At 33.9% G+C, this 21,132-nt stretch overlaps 3 protein-coding genes across 5 annotated transcripts; 1 reads left to right on the top strand and 2 right to left on the bottom strand.

The window, feature by feature from the left end:
- Positions 1–4,563: 4,563 nt before the first annotated feature.
- LOC127135792 (uncharacterized) lies at positions 4,564–5,121 on the bottom strand. Its single transcript, XM_051062425.1, has one exon. The coding sequence runs from the start codon at positions 5,119–5,121 to the stop codon at positions 4,564–4,566; it is 558 nt and encodes a 185-aa protein (XP_050918382.1).
- A 3,157-nt stretch (positions 5,122–8,278) lies between these two features.
- LOC127135791 (uncharacterized) lies at positions 8,279–9,085 on the bottom strand. Its single transcript, XM_051062424.1, has 2 exons — positions 8,855–9,085; positions 8,279–8,791 (listed from the first exon to the last, which is right to left on the bottom strand). Exons 1-2 carry the CDS (start codon positions 9,083–9,085, stop codon positions 8,279–8,281), a joined length of 744 nt encoding a protein of 247 aa, XP_050918381.1.
- Positions 9,086–17,685: 8,600 nt separating this feature from the next.
- LOC127138485 (uncharacterized) lies at positions 17,686–19,379 on the top strand. Of its 3 annotated transcripts, none has more exons than XM_051064949.1 (2): positions 17,686–18,232; positions 18,377–19,379. In XM_051064949.1, exons 1-2 carry the CDS (start codon positions 17,947–17,949, stop codon positions 19,135–19,137), a joined length of 1,047 nt encoding a protein of 348 aa, XP_050920906.1. In that variant the 5' UTR covers positions 17,686–17,946; the 3' UTR covers positions 19,138–19,379. The 3 variants fall into 3 exon arrangements, with proteins under 3 accessions (XP_050920906.1, XP_050920905.1, XP_050920904.1); XM_051064948.1 differs by having other exon boundaries at positions 17,687–18,304; XM_051064947.1 differs by having other exon boundaries at positions 17,689–19,379.
- Positions 19,380–21,132: the final 1,753 nt, after the last annotated feature.

Here is a 21,132-nt window from a genome sequence, read left to right as displayed (position 1 = left end):
CGCTGTATTTACAGCTTCGGCCCAAAAGTGCTTAGCCACATTTGTTTCATTGATCATGGTTCTGGCCATCTCTTGGAGTGTCCTATTCTTCCTCTCTACAACTCCATTTTGTTGTGGAGTCCTAGGGCAGGAGAAATCATGGGATATTCCATTAGAGTCAAATAATTCCTCAAAATTTTTGTTTTCAAATTCCCCACCATGATCACTTCTGACTCTAATAATTTTAGAGTCAAATTCTTTTTGCACTTTGGAGCAGAAACTAGTGAATACAGAGTGTGACTCACTCTTGTGCTTTAGGAATTTCACCCATGTCCAGCGACTGAAATCATCAACAATGACTAGTCCATACTTCTTTCCATTGACTGATGTTGTTTTCACAGGACCAAATAAATCAATGTGAAGAAGTTCCAGAGGCTTAGAGGTGGTAACAATAGTTTTCTTTTTGAAAGAGGTTTTTGAAAATTTTCCTTTCTGGCATGCTTCACATAGAGCATCTGAAGAAAACTTCAGTTTAGGTAGGCCTCTGACTAACTCGAGTTTATTTAGCTGAGATAGTTTTCTCATGCTAATGTGGCCCAAGCGTCTATGCCATACCCATTGCTCTTCGTGAACGGACATCAGACATTTCACATTTTGTTCTTTTAAATCAAAAAGATTAATTTTATAAATATTGTTTTTCCTCTTGCCTGTGAATAGGACAGAACCATTGTTTTGATTTATGGCTTTACATGTTTTTTGATTAAAGATTACGTCATACCCGTTATCACTTAATTGACTTATGGATAACAGGTTATGCATTAATCCTTCTACGTAAAGGACATCAGATATAGAGGGAAGAGTACCATTACCAATAGTTCCGGAGCCTCTGATCCTTCCTTTCTGATCTCCTCCGAAGCCTACGAATACAGCGTCTTTAAGTTCCAGGCTTTGGAACATAGACTTTCTTCCCGTCATGTGTCGCGAGCATCCAGAGTCCAGGTACCATGACTGGTGTTTGAACTTTGCTGCATAGGATATCTGCAACATAAACAATCTTATCTTTTGGTACCCAGAGTCTCTTGGGTCCTTTCTGATTAGTTTTCCCAGAGTTTCTTATAACTTTTGGTTTTCTAGCATTTTCAAATTTTTGTTCTTGTGTGTGTGTGTAGTGATATGAAAATGGAGATTTGAGTTGGTCACTAGTAGAGGTTTTATCTTCCTTAGGATCATACCCAATTCCCTTTTTATTGTTTTGACTGACTCCATAAATCATGGATGCCATAACACTCCTTCCTATCCCATTTTTCAGAAATTCTTGAAAGGCTTCTTCATATTTATAAATTATTGTATTTGAAGTCTATGGAGCTTGAGATAACGCTTCTTCCAGTTCTAAACGATTTTTATTTGCAGTGTCTCTTTGTAATGTTAAAGATCTGATTTCATCTTCTCGTTTTAGAATTGTCATCTCAAGCTTGCCACATTCTTCAAATTTTTCTTCAAGACAGCCTTTTATTGCTTTAAACTTTTGTTTTAATTTCTGATATGAGCTAAGAGTTTCTGACAAGCATGATTCTAGATCAGATCGAGAGAGTTCAGAAAATACCTCTTCAGATTCTTCATCTGAACTGTTCCTGGATGTGGTAGCCATGAATGCCACATTGGCCTGTTCATCAGAGTCAGATTCTGATGAGTCAGATTCGCTATCATCCCAGGTAGCCATTAATCCTTTCTTTGTCCTGAAGGTATTTTTCTTGAAACTTTCTTTTCTGGAACTATCTTTCTTTAGCTTGGGGCATTCATTCCTGTAGTGACCTGTTTCTTTACATTCATAACAAGTAATATCTTTGTTAGTTTTACCTTTTGAGGTTGATTCTGATCTATCCCCTCTGGGTCTTGGTCTTCTGAAGTTGTTGTTCCTCTTTTTCCAGAGTTGTTTAACTCTTCTGGTCAGGAGGGACAATTCTTCTTCCTCATCAGAATCTTCTTGTTCAGAGTCATCTGCATCTTCTGTCTCGGCCTGGAATGCTTTGGTTCTGTCTGATTTGCGTCTTTCAAATCTAGACTTTAATGCTACAGACTTGTTCTTCTTCTGAGGTTCATCTTCCTCTAGTTCTATCTCATGGCTTCTGAGGGAACTGACGAGCTCTTCAAGACTGATATTGTTCAGATCCTTAGACAGCTTCAGAGCAGTGACCATGGGTCTCCACTTCTTTGGCAAGCTTCTGACTATCTTTTTGACGTGGTCTGCAATTGTGTACCATTTGTCTAGAACTTTGAGAACTGCAATAAGAGTTTGGAATCTAGAGAACATTACCTTTATGGCTTCGTCATCCTCCATTTTGAAGGCTTCATATTTCTGGATAAGCGCCAGAGCCTTTGTCTCTTTGACCTGAGAGTTTCCTTCATGAGTCATCCTCAGAGAGTCAAGTGTGTCTTTGGCTGTTTCTCTGTTGGTGATCTTTTCATACTCGTTGTAAGATATAGCATTGAGAAGTATGGTTCTGGCCTTGTGATGATTTTTGAAAACTCGCTTCTGATCATCTGACATCTTACTTCTGGGAACTTCAACTCCATCCTCTGTGACAAGAGGTTTGTATCCATCTGTGACAATGTCCCAGAGATCAGCATCATAGCCTAGAAAGAAGCTCTCAATCCTATCTTTCCAGTAGTCGAATTTTTCTCCATCAAAGACAGGAGGCTTAGCATTGTAACTGTCTCTTTCATTTGTGTGGGCCATGGTTTTTCTCGTTCTGGATCTCTCTACACTGTTAAGTGTTTGATTAGAAAATCAATAATAGAGCCGAAGCTCTGATACCAATTGAAGGTGAGAAAAACAAGAAAGGGGGGGTTTGAATTGTTTTTGGAAAATAAGCGCTTTTTAGACAAAGACCACACAAGGAATTTATACTGGTTCGCTTATAACACAAAGCTACTCCAGTCCACCCGGCCAAGGTGATTTCGCCTTCAATAAGGACTTAATCCACTAATCTTGAAAGATTATTACAACCAACGTCTAAGAGAAAGATCTCTTAGTCCTCTCAAGTATACAGACTGCGCAGAGTCACTTGAGGAATATAAAAACAACTTAGATAAAAACAGAGTTTGTAATCTAGAGTGCTTCTAGGATAAAGCAAGTATTACAGCAGTAAGAGCAAATAGAATATTTCACGTTCTGAGCAAAAGCTCGTGAAACTTTGAGAGAGAGAGAGAGAGAGAGAGAGAATATTTCAATGTGTTCAGGTGTTTTTCTCAATGTTGTTTGTTGTCCTTTATATAGAGGTGAAAGGACCGTTCAAATTGATGGCAGATGATTTTGCTTTGATTAGGAATCAATGCCATAACTTCTGTTGTTTCTTGCCAAAACAACTTTGTCTCCCTGAATAACTTCTTTCCAATAATAGTTCCTTTCCATTTAAATTTAAAGTTGACATTATTCATTCTGAATTAGGAAATCCATTATCAGAGTCTACGTAACTCTAAAACTGAGATCTTGCTATGTGGATTCGGAGCTTTTGATGTTTTGATGTCTTAGGGTTCTGATGATGTCTTCAGATGACGCTGAGAGCTTCTGGAATTTGGATATGCCTTTGTTCAGAGTCAGAACTTCTAGAGCGTACTCCTTGTTCAGATGCCTCTGATGTTTTGCTGTTGTGCTCAGAGTTAGAACACCTTGAGCGCGTTACTTCTTCAGATGCTTCTGATAATTTGTATCTGATATGATTATGTATCTGATGACGCAATCAGATTCCTTTCTTTTTGTTTAGATTCCTGCACACTTAGAAACTTTTTGTTAGAGTGCCATTTTTGGTTTCGTCCTTTGTTATCATCAAAATCTTGGTATCTGTTGTAGAACAATTTTTGTTCTTACATAAAACTCTTCTCACACCCTCACTAAAACTCTATTTTCTATTTAAATTCTATTATTCAATTAATTCAATAAAATTCTAAAATAACTATTTTATTCCAACTCAAACAATATTCTAATTATATAATTATATAATTACTCAAATAAACTCAATCATCTTAATTAAAATAGTAATTCCACTATGCTAACTAAATCTCACCACACCCTAGACTCCTTACTCAAAACATCTCATTCTCTTTAATTTTAATTAAAATTTTATTTTCTCCCAACTTTAAAATATCTCTAATTTTCTTAATATTTATAATATCTAATTAAATTAAATTAAATAAACTAATATAAATTCAATTAAAAATAGATAACTAAATTTTCGGGTGATACAACTCTCCCCCACTTAAAAGGATTTTCGCCCTCGAAAATCTCTTACTAAACATCACTACCTAATACTCCGTCAACTGGTTTTCTAATCCATATATTACGCCACCCTCAATGGCTATTACAATAAAAGAGATATCATTATGAAACACATACCTCAAATCAAATCAAAGCAAAAACTCTTCCATTTGATTGAGCTTGCTCTGGCTTCTGGCACTAAGTACGGATATGACCTTGCTCTCCACAATTGAAACATGTCACAAGTGCACTCTTGCATTCATTAGCACGATGTCCCGGTTTCCCACACTTAAAACACTTCATAGTCGTACATTCTGAAGCACGGTGACCTAAATCTTCACCCTTGAAACACTTAATAGGAGTATGAGCACCTTCGTACTTGTTCCTTTCCCACTTGCAGTGTTCTGATGAGTCTTATGATCCTCCTTAGAAACTAGAATCGAATATGGTTTGCCACGACTTTGGTTTCCATTCTTCTTCTCACTAACACTCTTGTAGTGAGCAGATCCAACACGACTGTCTTCATCATATATACGACACTTGTTGACAAACACGGAGAATTGACGAATTTCCTGATACCCAATAAACTGTTTGATCTCTGGGAGAAGTCCATTCTCAAACTTAATGCATTTGGACACTTCAGCTTCTACCCTATTATAGTGAGGGCTAAACCTAAACAATTCCTCAAACTTAGCAGCATAATCTGCAACGGTCATATTCCCTTGCTTAAGTTCAAGGAATTCGATCTCCTTTTTGCTACGTACATTAGCTGGGAAATATTTTTTCAAGAATGTGTCCCTAAAAATAGCCCAAGTTAACGCAATACCATTAGCATCAAATTTTTGTCTAGCATTATCCCACCAGTACTCTACTTCCTCTGACAACATGTGAGTACCATAAAGAACCCTTTGAGCGTCCGCACAAGCAATCACTCAAAATATTTTCTCGATCTCTTGCAACCAAACTTGAGCACCTTCAGGGTCATACCTTCCTTTGAAGGTTGGTGGTTTATTTCTCTGAAACATGTCTAGTCCACGGGATTCAGCATCTTCTACCAATGTATTTTGCTAAGCTTGTAAAACCTGAGCCAAAGCTACCAAGGCATCGGCGATTGCGCGATCATTTTTTCCAGTCATTTCTCTGTTACAACAACAAATACTATTAGAAGAAATATTGTATCGACAACATTCACACATTCATCGTATAATAGGGAATGAACAATATCACAAAACCTGGTTGGACGGACCGACCTTCTCTGATACCAACTATGTAACACCCTGAAACCCCATGACTCTTATTTAATTAAAATCATAAAAATAAACATAATTAAGCACTAAGGGTGTCACACATCTCTTTAACACAACATGCTTCTCAAGACTTTTTCAAAAATATGTAGCGGATAATCTCAACAGGTTTAATTGAATAAATCCAAACAAATGATTCAATACTCAAACGTGAGGGAAAATAGTCCCATCAATCTCGGAAAAATTAAACATAGTTCAAAAATCAATCATGATGATATAATGACAATCACAACTCAAAATCAATCAACAGATAAAATCTCGTAATCTCGCAAAATATTCTCTTTGAACAAAGTCCTCTTTGGACAAGGTTCCTTTTGAACCACAATTTGTCAATGCAAGACCCACACAATAGTTCTCTCTAAACTACACAACTCGAAAAGAGTACTATATAATTAAATATAAATAATTATATTAAAAATAATAGAGTAAAATTATATTATTACTCAATAACTCCAACCTACACCTTAATTCAACAAAAGCTCTTAATATAGCAACAAAGTAATAATTAATTTATTTTATAATCGCAACTCATTTAAGGTTAACAATTCTTGACTTTTACTCAATAGAATGCTCAAGGCGAATTCTAAACAACTCTATAACAATTTCTAGAACTCTAAATAACTCTAATTGATAAATATCTCCAACTCAAATTTAAAATATTATAATTAATAATATTAAATTATTATTATTATTATTATTATTATTATTATTATTATTATATTATAAAATAAAATTCATTAGATTTAATTCTAAATAATTTGAAAACAAATCTGACAACTCTAAACATGTCAGAATTACTCAAAATAAATAAATAAAATGACTCTAAAGTATTCTAAAATACTTTAAAATACTCAATTGACAACTCTGACATGATCATATTAAAACTTCAATTGGTCAGTTAGTTTCTTTTATTCAATATCCTTTAACTTTAACTCAAAACTTGAAATATAACTTTAAACTAACCATTTTCAACTTATGTTATCAATCAATACAATAATAATAATAATAATAATAATAATAATAATAATAATAATAATAATAATAATAATGTATATTATCAAAACTAATATGATCATATATTTCGATCTGGTATTTCATGATACCAAATATTTCATAGTGACTATTTGGAAATAATATTAGGGTATGGATAACATTGTTCAAATGCAAAAAGTGTACATATAAATTATTGGTATGCTAAATCTCTATCTTTTTTTACTTCTATATGTATACATATTCATACTATTTTTCAGCAGGAGTATCATTCAATAATTTCTGGTTATGTAGTTGTAGCAAGTAAAAATAGAATTGATAATGTGATAAACTAATATCATGTTACTGTACCGGAAATTCACTCATGCGATTGTGTTAGCGACACAACATATGACATTAACAAATAATACGAGTCCATTTTCTTTTCTTTTAAAATAATAACAACTATTAACAATATTTATAAATAAAGAAATAACTCAATAATATTTATCAACTAACTCGCAGCTCCGTCTTGGGGCTTTTTTTTACTCTTCCAACTTGATTGATGCAAATCAATATTTACAAAAGACTCAATTATTATGATTTGCCTCAAGGGCACAACCACAGATTATCATTCAACAACAAGGCAACCAAATCAGATTCAATAGAAATAATCTTATAAATTTATAAATACTCATGAAAATAAGGGAAACATATCAATTAATGCCCAAAGGGTTTTGCTCAAACCCCTTTTGACCATAAACCATGATCACAACACAAAACACAATAGGGGAAGGAAAAAGATAGGAGGATAAAGATCCCTCTCTATCCGACTGCTTAAACACTCATAAGTAAAGAGTTTCTTCCCCTTACCTCAAAGTTTAATGATCGATGAAAATTTTGGGTTTGGAATTTTGTTTATGCCCATTTCCAAATGATCGTTCTCCTTAGATTTTTCTGTCGCTAACTCTTTCCCACAAATTCGCGTTCTTTTCCAAAATCTCATCCAGCTTATCTATTTATTTAACCTAAATGTCTCCATTACTTCTTTCACCCCTAAAACGTTTCTCACACCCTCACTAAAACTCTATTTTCTATTTAATTTCTCTTATTCAATTAATTAAATAAAATTCTAAAATAATTATTTTATTCCAACTCAAACAATATTCTAATTATATAATTATATAATTACTCAAATAAACTCAATTATCTTAATTAAAATAATAATTCCATTATTCTCACTAAATCTCAACACACCCTAAACTCCTTACTCAAAACACCTCATTCTCTTTAATTTTAAGTAAAATTTTATTTTCTCTCAACTTTAAAATATCTCAAATTTTCTTAATATTTATAATATCTAATTAAATTAAATGAAATAAATTAATATAAATTCAATTAAAAATAGATAACTAAATTTGGGGTGATACAACTCTCCCCCACTTAAAAGAATTTCCGCCCTCGAAAATCTCTCACTAAACATCACTAGCTAGGACTCCCTCAACTGGTTTTCTAACCCACATATTACGCCACCCTCAACGGTGATTGCAACAAAAGAGATATCATTATGAAACACATACCTCGAATCAAATCAAAGCAAAAACTCTTCCACTTGATTTAGCTTGCTTTGACTTCTGGCATTGAATATGGATATGACCTTGCTCTCCACAATTGAAACATGTCACAACTACACTCTTGCATTCATTAGCACGATGTCCCAGTTTCTCACACTTAAAACACTTCATAGCAGCACATTCTGAAGCACACTGACCTAACTCTTCCCACTTGAAACACTTAATAGGAGTATCAGTACCTCACTACTTGTTCCTTTCCCACTTGCAGTGTCCTGATGAGTCTTATGATCCTCCTTAGCAACTGGAATCGCATACGGCTTGCCACGAATCTGGTTTTCATTCTTCTTCTCACTAACACTTTTGAAGTGAGCATATCTAGCACGACTGTCTTCATCATATATACAACACTTGTTGACCAACATGGAGAACTGACGAATTTCTTGATACCCAATAAACGGTTTGATCTCTGGGCGAAGTCCATTCTCAAACTTAATGCATTTGGACACTTCTGCTTCTACCCTATTATAGTGAGGGTAGAACCTAGAGAATTCCTCAAATTTAGCAGCATAATCTACAACAGTCATATTCCCTTGCTTAAGTTCAAGGAATTCGATCTCCTTTTTGCTACGTACATTAGCTGGGAAATACTTTTCCAAGAATGCGTCCCTCAAAATAGCCCAAGTTAGCGCAATACCATTAGCCTCAAATTCCTGTCTAGCATTATCCCACTAGTACTCTACTTCCTCTGACAACATGTGAGTACCATAAAGAACCTTCTGAGCGTCCGCACAAGCCATCACTCGAAATATTTTCTCGATCTCTTGCAACCAAACTTGAGCACCTTCAGGGTCATACCTTTCTTTGAAGGTTGGTGTTTTATTTATCTGAAACCTGTCCAACCCGTGGGATTCAGCATCTTCTACCAGTGGATTTTTCCGAGCTTGCAAAACCTGAGCCAAAGCTGTCAAGGCATCAGCGATTGTGCGATCATTTCTTCCAGTCATTTCTCTGTTACAACGGCATATAACTATTAGAAGAAATATTGTATCAACAACATTCACACATTCATCGTATACTAGGGAATGAACATCACAAAACCAGGCTAGATGGACCGACCTCCTCTGATACCAACTATGTAACACCCTGAAACCCCATGACTCTTATTTAATTAAAGTCATAAAAATAAACATAATTAAGCACTAAGGGTGTCACACATCTCTTTAACACAACATGTTTTTCAAAACTTTTTCAAAACTACGTAGCGAATAATCTCAAAAGGTTTAATTGAATAAATCTAAACAAATGGTTTAATACTCAAACGTGAGGGAAAATAGTCCCATCAATCTCGGAAAAATAAAACATAATTCAAAAATAAATCTCGTCCTAGTGTTACATATCAGAGCGACAACATGAAACCAAAAGAAACTCGAAAATGTAAATAAAGAAGAAGGCAATATGTGTCATTCTCCAACTCACAGCTACTATCTGCTACCTGTATCTGCAACATAGGCATAACGAGCCACACAACAACATAAAAGGATGAGAATAACTTTACAGAAGTTATTGGTGTATTAGTCAGCAAGGATAACATACATAGACATAACACAATCATACTCAAACAAGAACAACATATCATAATGCAATGTACTCCTCCTCCAAAAATGCATGTGGTACCAAAAGTTTGGATATCCGATTTATTTTACAAAATTATCAACGTCTCCAATTCCTCTCTGGAAAATGGTTTCTCTGAACAAGGAGACTGTCATTGGCTCTCTCTAAGAATTGGACCTCGTCATTGGCTCTCTATGAGCATTGGACCATGTCACTGGCTCTCTCTCTTAGCACTGGACCTCGTCAGACCTGAGTCATATCTATCTCCAATATACATGAATGCATGAACATATAATGTCAATCACAACTCAAAATCAATCAACAGATAAAATCGCGTAATCTCGAAAAATATTCTCTCTGAATAAAGTCCTCTCTGGACAAGGTTCCCTTTGAACCACGATTTACCAATGTAAGACCAACACAATAGTTCTCTCTAAACTACACAACTCGAAAAGAATACTATATAATTAAATATAAATAATTATATTAAAAATAATAGAGTAAAATTATATTATTACTCAATAACTCCAACCTACACCTTAATTCAACAAAAGCTCTTAATATAGCAACAAAGTAATAATTAATTTATTTTATAATCGTAACTCATTTAAGGTTAACAGTTCTTGACTTTTACTCAACAGAATGCTCAAGACGAACTCTAAACAACTCTATAACAATTTCTACAACTCTAAAATAACTTTAATTGATAAATATCTCCAACTCAACTTTAAAATATTATAATTAATAATATTAAATTATTATTATTATTATTATTTTATTATTATAAAATAAAGTTCACTAGATTTAATTCTAAACAATTTGAAAACAAATCTGACAACTCTAAACATGTTAGAATTAATCAAAATAAATAAATAAAATAACTCTAAAGTATTCTAAAGTACTTAAAAATACTCAATTGACAACTCTGACATGATCAAATTATAACTCTAATTAGTCAGTTGGCTCCTTTTATTCAATGTCCTTTAACTTTAACTCAAAATTTGAAATATAACTTTAAACTAATCAAATTCAACTAATGTTATTAATTAATATTATAATAATAATAATAATAATGTATATTATCAAAACTAATCTGATCATTGTATTTCGATATGGCATTTCATGATACAAATATTCCATAGTGACTATTTGGAAATAATGTTAGCGTACGAATAACATTGTTCAAATGTAAAAAGTGTACAAATAGAATTATTGGTAGGCTAAATCTCTATCTTTTTTTACTTATGTATGCATGCATAATCATACTATTTTTCAAAAAGAGTATCACTTAATAATTTCTGGTCATGTTACTGTAGCCAGTAAAAATAGAATTGCTAACGTGATAAACTAATATCATGTTACTGTAGTGTAAATTCACCCATCCGATTGTGTTAGCGACACAACATATGACAATAACAAATAATACGAGTCAATTTTCTTTTCTTTTAAAATAATAATAACTATTAACAATATTTTTAAATAAATAAAGAACTCAATAATATTTATCAATTAACTCGCAGCTCCGCCTCGTGGCCGTTTTTTCCTTTCCTGACTTGATTGATGCAAATCAATACTTACAACAGACTCAATTATTATAATTTACCTCAAGGGCAGAACCACAGATTAGCATTCAACAATAAGACAATCAAATCAGATTCAATAGAAATAATCTTATAAATTTATAAATACTCATGAAAATAAGGGAAACCTATACATTGATGCCCAAAGGGTTTTGCTCAAATCTCTTTTGGCCACAAACTGTGATCACAACACAAAACACAAGAGGAGAAGGAAAAAGATAGGAGTGTAAAGATTCCTCTCTATCTGACTGCTTAAACACTCATAAGTAAATAGTTTCTCCCCCTTACCTCAAAGTTTAATGTTCGATGAAAATTTTGGGGTTGGAATTTGGTTTATGCCATTTTCCAAATGATCGCTCTTCTTAGATTTTTCTACCAATAACTCTTTCCCACAAATTCGCGTTCTTTTCCAAAATCTCATCTAGCTTGTCTATTTATTTAACCTAAACGTCTCAATTACTTCTTTCACCCCTAAAACTCTTCTCACACCCTTATTGAAACTCTATTTTCTATTTAATTTCTATTATTCAATTAATTAAATACAATTCTAAAATAATTATTTTATTCCAACTCAAATAATATTTTAATTATATAATTATATAATTACTCAAATAAACTCAATTATCTTAATTAAAATAATAATTCGATTATTCTCACTAAATCTCACCACACCCTATACTCCTTACACAAAACATCTCATTCTCTTTAATTTGAAGTAAAATTTTATTTTCTCCCAATTTTAAAATATCTTTAATTTTCTTAATATTTATACTATCTAATTAAATTAAATGAAATAAACTAATATAAATTCAATTAAAAATAGATAACTAAACTTGGGGTGTTACAGACATGATATATCTAGGGTTAAGCCGGTTTGTATTCAAGATTAACTAGACCCCTCAAATCATTAAGGCTCGGCTCACTGGAACTTTAAACCTATACGGAACAAACTTCGGCTAAAAGATTAGTTGATTCGTTTAGAGCCGTACATTTTATTTGATTTCCATTCGAAAAGTCAGTTGTTATCAAAGAGATAAGACACATTAGAGCTACATAACAAATCCCAAAAGGGCTAACATTGTCACAACTAAAACAATCTCATAAAGGGTTTGAATACTATTTTCAAAAGATCACGAAGGCGTTCAAGCATTACAAAATACATTCGTAAGGGATGACTAAATCGACTATGAACTAATGCTCTGATGAGAGATCTATGATTTTAATCACACCAAAGATTCGCAGGCATTAGAACCCAACTCATTTGGGTCAAGTAAAGAATAAATCAAGACATACTCGGAATTTGCCAAGACTTGTGATCATCTAAAAACTATCAGGATTTAGTTGATGCTAATTCGAAAACACCCATGGACTATCACAATCCTAATGGCAAGGATATGAATTGACATAGTTAAAGCGGAATTGCAATTATCTGAGACCCACTAGGACTCTCCGACTTATATATGTCTAGAATCTGCCGAGTTCCATAACGACCACGGTCGAGAACCCACTAGGGTTATCCGACTTATCTTGATCCAGGACCTACCACGCTCTACAATAACCATAGATCGAGAACCCATTGGGGTCTTCGACTTCATGTGTTAATAATCTATCGGGTCCCACGATAACTATAGATAGAGAGAGCCCAATAAAATTATTCGACTTTTCCATTGAAGCCGTAGCTTTTTTCAACTTCATTAAACTCGTAAATCTTCACAAATATGCATCAAGATAAAATACCCCAAAAATGGATCCATCACCAAGATCACAAATTTAGGAGAGCTTACTTGAATAAATGCGTTTACAGACTTTGCACCCTTACTCCCTCTGATCTACAGTTTTGGAGCCACACCAAGCAATATCACAGTCGCCACCACTTCGGATCAGCAACTTCAACAACAACCAAAACACAAACGTAGCAACACCTCTTTACAGTAACATTACGGCTCATCATCTTTGACCGACGGCTCATCATCTTTGACCGTTGTTACAAACGACAAAATTTCGGGTTCCTCTTCCACGAACACAACATTAATAATGCAGCAATGACACTAGGTAGAAGCAGTATCGACGTCGGCGATGTTAGCATTGATGTATTCGATCTCGTAGCATAACTTAGATATATGTTGTTGTTGTGATTCCATGGCAGGGGTTTTATTGATACAATTTTAGTTCATAGCTTTGTTTGGATTCAGATTCGAGCTCGTTCTGATTTGGTCTCACGTTTTGGGAATGTCGTGGATATGGTGATTCGATGAATGTTCTAAGGATCGTGTTGCTGCTACGATTTGATTCTACTTGAATTATCGTTTTGGTTACGGTGTATCGAGTCTTTACGTTATATAGTTTGTTGATTGCATTATGTAATGGCTAGTGTTGTGATTCAATGTCCATTTCATCATGGAATTACCGATAATACCTGCATTTGTACTCTTGCATATGAAATTATTTTTTCTCAATCGTTTTGATGTTCTGAGTTTTTTTGTTGTTGTGTTTATGCCTTCCATTTCACTGCTATGGTTGTATCATATGAAAATATGATTAAGGTACATTACGCAAATTTGAAGCATCCCTTTTAAAAATAGATCAATGTACTGTGTGGCTGAATATTTTTCTTTTATTATCTTTTTTTGTTGTTTCATTTTTTTATTCTAAAATTCTTATTTGATAAAGTCAAACTTGAATTTTTCTTTTAAATTATTATTTTATAATTATTATATGAATAGATTTAGGGATTCTTGAGTTTAGCATTTAGACTTTTTTTTAATGAGTTAGGTCCATTTGCTTTGTTTGGCTTGCACCCATTGCTATATTCACCTCTTGATTCTCATTTTATTTTGTTTTTATTCAATATTTCAATTGATTCATTTTGCATTATAATGAACCGACTAATCAGTGAATATGGTTATAATAAATGTCCAAAGTCAAGTGCTTTCCACAATTTAAATCAATTTCATATTAACTCCAAATAAATTTTACAAATCATTTTTACTAATACGAATAAACACGGGTTGACATCAAGTGTCGTTTTCATTTAAGCATAACATTAAATTCTTTTTTCTTAAACATACACAAAAGAAGAGGACTGTTGGAGTCTAACATTCCGATGGAACCCTCGAATGATCGATCTTAAAGCATACGTCTTAGGATAGCCGCTTATTCTTTCTTTCGCTCCCAAAAGACTTAATAAACTTGGACTAAAAAGGACCATTTGAGTCTAGCATTCCAATGTAACCCTTGAACAATTGATTACAAGGCATACTTCTTGTTCTTATAAAAAAAGGACCGTTGGAATCTAACTTTTCGGTGGAACCCCGAATGATTGATCCCGAGGCTTATGTCTCATTCTCATCGAGTGTTCATCATTCACTTATAAAAGAAATTCAATCAATCAAACTATTTTCTAGCCGTCGTGCGATCCTCAAAAAACCTTTTCAAAAAATGAAATATATTTCGTCTCGAGACGATGCAAAACAATGTTTCGTTCACATATGTGTGAGTTGAGATAAGTGACATTTTCCCGTGAATGTTGATATGTAGAAATCCATTCAATATGATGCAAACACCCGCTTCTCCCCTGTTTTGGGTAGCAAACAACATTTTTCCATCGATTGAGACAATAACTTTCGCTAAAATCGACTAACAAACAAACATTTTCTACCCAGAACTACGTAGCCTTGAGTTCTCCATTGCACCCGGAGATACGTAGGAGCGGGATTCAAAGTCTCGTAAAGACACCCTAATAAAAAAATATTTTGTCCTATTCTTTTTCCTTTTAATAACTTGAGAATCCTAATATTTTCAAAGCAAACACTAAAGCACATAACTAACTAAACGATTTCCGTTGAGTACAATGGACATGAGTGTCGCGGTGAGAATCGGAGACCAAACTATTAGGTTAACTTGACTCGCAAAACAAAATGTCACCACCGAACTTTAATTTATCCAAGGGAAAGGGAAAAGATCAAATAACCCATAAATATGCAATGGAAAACAGTGCAATAAAAAGATTGAAGGTCCAGAGGTTTGTTATGAAAAGGGAAGGCACTAGCATCCTAATAATTTATAGTATCCTATAGGAACCTCTTGAGATATTTGTGTTTGATTATTGTTGTTTGCTAAAGATTGGGGAGATGAGAAGAGAAGTGTGTTTTATTGTTTTTTATTTGAAAAGACATAAAGTCTTGTGCCTACGTACCAATGAAGGATCAAAATCACGTAGTTCGGGTACAAATAACAACAGGGTTTGTTTTGTTGATTTTAGAAGAAGAGACAAATTGTCATCTTAGGGAGAATACTCATCTAAACCACCACAAATATGAGAAAATGGATTTGTGCATCATTATGAAAGAAGGACTCCAACTTAGATATAGAATCTACAAGTATGCCACTAACTCCTTCATATGGAAAAGAAACAACATTAATTTCAATCATTATTATGGGATAGAAGATTTATATCTCAACTATAAAGATGATTCATGCCTAGTCTCTTTTGAGAAAGGGTTTAAACATGAGAAGAAAAAAAAGCCAAGTGGCAAAAGTTTTGAGTGAGTATCAACGTTCAAGACACTACCACTAGTGATCCGCGTGAAACTTAAAACTTAGACGAAGTTCCAACTTAGAAGAACTTCATCTTCTACCTCCAAACATCATCTTTCATCTACGACACTCTATTTCTCCACTAAATCAAGCTCAAAACATCATTTCTTTCTTAAACAAAATTCGAAAACATCATTTCTTTCATTAACAAATTTCAGAACTTCATCACCTCTTCTCCAATTTGAATGAGACAAGGAAAACATGGATTCAAGTCAATGTTTGTTGTTGTTGTTCTTCTTCTTCTTGTTGTTATTGTTCATTTTGTTCTTGTTGTTATTGTTGTTCTTTTTCTTGTTGTTGTTGTTCTTGTTATTGTTTTTATTTTTGTTGTTCTTGTTCTTGTTGTAGTTCTTGTCGTTCTTGTTGTTCTTATTTTTGTTCTTCTTCTTGTTTTTGTTGTTGTTCTAGAACTGCATTTTTATTTTATTTTACTAAAAGACATACAACAACGATTTTTTAAAGTAACCGTTGTGATAGGTTGCATGCTACTTGACTTTTAATCACGATCACACGACCTTGATGAAAAGTATCATACATACAATCATACCTTACCTCACAACGGTTGGTCAGACGTGATTGTATCCATTTTCCAACCGTTATGAGAGGTGTTTTTCGTAGTAGTGACAAACGTTATACAACGTCTGGAAGCACAAAAATTATGTACCAAAGGAGGAAGGTTGATTATAAAAAAAGTATAATGTGACTAATATCATTTAATACATGAAATACCATATTACATGGAGAAAGAATTATGGAAAGCTCTGAGGTCGGGCACCAGAGACTCCAGCAAGCATAAAACATTATGAAAAGAAGCTTCTTTCAGGTCATCTTCGAAAATATCTCACAACTGACCATCCAAAATGTCTTGTTCCTCTTGGAGAGACTCTAGAGCCTTAACATGGACAATCTTTTTCTCCTCAACCTCAGTTCTTATATCTTAAGTTGCAGAAGACGAAGTCTCTGACTTAAGCTCCACATCCCGGTTTTTCTTTTCGAGAAGCATCTCAAGCTCAATAAGGCGACCAACTAAGGCGACAGAGGCGCCAAACTGTTTCGCTTCATCCAAGAAAGAAAAAACTTCATCCAAACGGTTGCGGAGCACTAAACGGTACCTCTCAAAGCTAGTTACTTTCGCCTCAACAAGATCATAGCGAGCTTTCGAATCCTCGACTTTTTGGGAAGAAATGTCGAGGAACAAAAGCTCTTTATGAACGACGGGAAATTGATTCAAGAGTGAAAGAAATATAAAAATGATGTTTTTAAAGGTCCTCATTGAAAATATAAATTCGTTTTTTTTTTTAACCAATTACAGTGATTGATTGCATTTCAAATATGATTTCATTTGTTCGGCCATACCGTATATATTTATGAAAATAGTTTATTTAGGTTATCCATTAAAAAAATGTGAGAAATTTACACAACATCAATAAAAGCTAGTCACATATAGGCAAAATATATTTATGAAAGGCCACCACAATTCTTCAATGAATCCCTAGACTTCATCTAAGAAAATAAAAATTTCTAACAAAACAAATCTTGGTAACTTTTCGAATGTTCTCCGCATGTGTTACATTACATCTTCAACGTGCTTTAGTGACTTGCAAATAAGAAAACATATCTTCAATAGTTTTTCTTCTTGAACTTAGATATGGCACGTATCAAATCCACTATCACTATATACTATACATTATGGCTCAGTGAGTGGCATGTACTGTTACTAATGGCCTCATCTCAACAATGACGATGAATATGTATAATATATATATATATATATATTCTGCTATAAAAAATTCTACACCAGAAGAAAAAAATATAGACTTGTGGCACCACACCACTACTTCCTACATTGTCCCATTTTGATACGCATGCACGCTTCCAGCTTTTACACCTGTTTGTTGCCGACGCACATTAGTTATATATTACTATCACTGTTAGCTATTATCATCTATAAATAGCATGCATAAATCAACACTTTTCTCTACAACTAAAACCTTCTATCCTCTATTCGATATTTGCTTTAGATAGGTTTCAAGTAATTTCTAACCTTGTGCTGATAGATAGCTTTGAGTTTTATCACAATGGCCTCCATGAGGATTTTAGCTGTTGTAGCTTTGCTTGTTACAATGAGTGCTATAGCATGTGAAAGTAGAGTAGCAAGAAAGGATCTTGGCTTGAACCTAGGTGGGCTGGGAATTGGAACGGGTTCTGGTGTAGGAATTGGAATGGGTACTGGTGTAGGAATTGGACTTGGTGGTGGTGGTAGTGGTGCTGGCTCTGGTTCAGGTGCAGGTGCAGGGTCTGGTTCTGGTTCAAGTTCTGGTTCCGCTTCAGGATCGGGATCGGGATCAGGGTCTTCTGGAGCAGGTTCTGAGGCTGGTTCACATGCAGGATCTCATGCTGGGTCAGGGGCTGGGTCGGGAGCCGGTTCTCAAGCAGGCTCTGAAGCTGGTTCACATGCAGGATCTCAAGCTGCGTCAGGGGCTGGGTCGGGAGCCGGTTCTCAAGCAGGCTCTGAAGCTGGTTCACATGCAGGATCTCATGCTGGGTCAGGGGCTGGGTCGGGAGCCGGTTCTCAAGCAGGCTCTGAAGCTGGTTCACATGCAGGATCTCATGCTGGGTCAGGGGCTGGGTCGGGAGCCGGTTCTCAAGCAGGCTCTGAAGCTGGTTCACATGCAGGCTCTGAAGCTGCGTCAGGGGCTGGGTCGGGAGCCGGTTCTCAAGCAGGCTCTGAAGCTGGTTCACATGCAGGATCTCAAGCTGCGTCAGGGGCTGGGTCGGGAGCCGGTTCTCAAGCAGGCTCTGAAGCTGGTTCACATGCAGGATCCCAAGCTGGGTCAGGAGCCGGTTCTCAAGCAGGCTCCGAAGCTGGCTCCCATGCAGGATCAGGAGCCGGTTCTGATGCAGGTTCAGAAGCTGGTTCTCGTGCAGGATCTCATGCTGGGTCAGAGGCTGGTTCAGGAGCCGGTTCTGAAGCAGGCTCTGAAGCTGGATCACATGCAGGATCTCATGCAGGGTCAGGAGCCGGTTCTGAAGCTGGTTCAGAAGCTGGTTCTCGTGCAGGATCTCATGTTGGGTCAGGGACTGGTTCAGGAGCCGGTTCTGAAGCTGGCTCCAATGCAGGATCTCGTGCTGGGTCAGGAACCGGTTCTGAAGCTGGTTCTGAAGCCGGTTCATATGCAGGTTCTCATGCTGGATCTGGGTCTGGGTCTTCTGAAGCGGGTTCTGAAGCAGGTTCATATGCCGGTTCCCATGCTGGATCAGGAAATTGAAACTAAAATCATCCACATTTATAAAATAAATAGATAAATAAAACTACATTAAGCAACAAATATAACTCAATGGTTCAATAGACATAGTGTAATTCATATATGAATGTGTTTTCCTGTGTATTTGCTGCATGGAATCATGATCTATCATCTATCCATACAATATACAATGTAGTGGTGTAAGGTTGTTTTCTTTGACAAATGTGAAATTTGTTGCTCAATAAAAGATGTTACTGTAGTTAATATAAAACTTTTTATTACTTATTATTTATTTACATTTTTTTCATTTCCTATTGGTTATAATTTTTTTTCTTTAGTCTAATACTTATTTTGATCATTTATTTTTTTAAAATTTTTTTAAATTATTCTTATACTTTGTGTTTGTTTTTTCATTCTTTTATTTGATATTTATTTTTAGTCCTTTATCAAGATAGGTAAAATGACTAACCAGATTAATAATAGGTGAAAGATAAATGATTTAAATAACAGATAAAGATTTAAAATGAATAAAATCATGTAAAGAACCAAAATGAATATTCAATAAAAGATAAAAAGATATATATATTAAATCTTGTTTATTTGAATTATATATATATATATATATATATATATATATATATATATATATATATATATATATATATATATATATATATATATATATATATATATATATATATATATATATATATATATATATATATATATATATATATATATATATATATATATATATATATAAAAATAACAATTTTTTTTATAGAAGTAAAATGATCATTTTTGTTTATTTGATCATTTATAATTTGTGAACTTAGACCACTAACCAATAATTACAGTTAAACCGAGGTGATGTCTTAGCCATTCGCAATAATTTTTATACTAACGACAACGCCTTATAATTAACAGTTGTCTTAGGTATCGTTTAAGAACGGTCTTTAGAAATTTTAATAATAACGACTTCTCTCTGTATTCAACTTAAAACCGTTGTATTCAACTTAAAACCGTTGCACTAATATATTTTAGATCATGGTTTAAAGGAATATTAGAGTTGTTGCTCATTTTAAAACCCTATAAATCTATTTGACTTTTCAATGGCTAAAACAACAGTTTCACAAGTACATCAACAGATTATCACTGTTGAACAAACTTTTTTCATTAATAAAATGTAAATTCAAATTATTTTTTTAACCTTGTAAATAATTATTATTAGATTTAAATAACAATAGTTTTAATATAATAGTATTCAGATAAAATTTTAATATAATCTTAAATTAAAAAAAATTATATAACAAAATAACATCATTCACAATCAAAATAACATCTTCAATGTATATATTCTAATGACAGTCATCGTTATAATCAAAATAACATCTTCAAAATGACCATCAATATCTATTTAAAAAAATTTAAACATCAAATATCTTCACCTTCAATGGATTAAAAATCATCATCGATATCATCATTCATAATCTCCAAAATAAAAGTAACATAATTGAAATAATATTATTGTTTGAAGACTCTAAAATAATTTGAATGTAAACCATCATCAGAGAGTGTTGAGATTCTAAAATAATTAGAATGACGACAACGTAAATAGTTGTAATGTTAAAGTCGATGCTAATAGCTCTCTGCACTCTCATGATGGTGAACCAACTAGTAAAACATCTCAAAGCCTGGTAAAAAAAAAGACTCAAGATTGAAGTATTTTTATATAATTGATGCATCCAACAAAGTATCTTGAAGCCTCTGATAAAGTGTGAAAGCTCCCCAAGTTGAGTCATAATGCGTCTGTTTGAGTGGCCAAAGTTTTGTAAAAGTAAGGAAGTAGTTTTTAAGTTCTAAGGCAACTCACACACGCAGACACTTAAAAGATTTTTTCTAATCATTTTATATCTTTAAAATGTTTTCAAAACCAAGTCATGTGATTAATAAGTTGTCCACAATCGTTTGAAAGGATATTTTAACTAACCAATTGATTGTGACTTAAGACAATCGATT

Source organism: Lathyrus oleraceus, chromosome 4 (genome assembly GCF_024323335.1).
Source record: "Lathyrus oleraceus cultivar Zhongwan6 chromosome 4, CAAS_Psat_ZW6_1.0, whole genome shotgun sequence".
NCBI classification, from domain to species: domain Eukaryota; kingdom Viridiplantae; phylum Streptophyta; class Magnoliopsida; order Fabales; family Fabaceae; genus Lathyrus; species Lathyrus oleraceus.
This window is presented reverse-complemented; position numbering and strand designations above follow the sequence as displayed.

Excerpts from the sequence above, each read along its gene's own strand:
- LOC127135792 (XM_051062425.1), bottom strand. The coding sequence starts at position 5,121 with ATGTTGTCAGAGGAAGTAGAGTACTGGTGGGATAATGCTAGACAAAAA.
- LOC127135791 (XM_051062424.1), bottom strand. The coding sequence starts at position 9,085 with ATGACTGGAAGAAATGATCGCACAATCGCTGATGCCTTGACAGCTTTG. Across the intron at positions 8,792-8,854 it reads CTTGTGCGGACGCTCAGAAG|GAATTTGAGGCTAATGGTAT; the intron begins GTTCTTTATGGT and ends AATGCTAGACAG.
- LOC127138485 (XM_051064947.1), top strand. The coding sequence starts at position 17,947 with ATGGCCTCCATGAGGATTTTAGCTGTTGTAGCTTTGCTTGTTACAATG.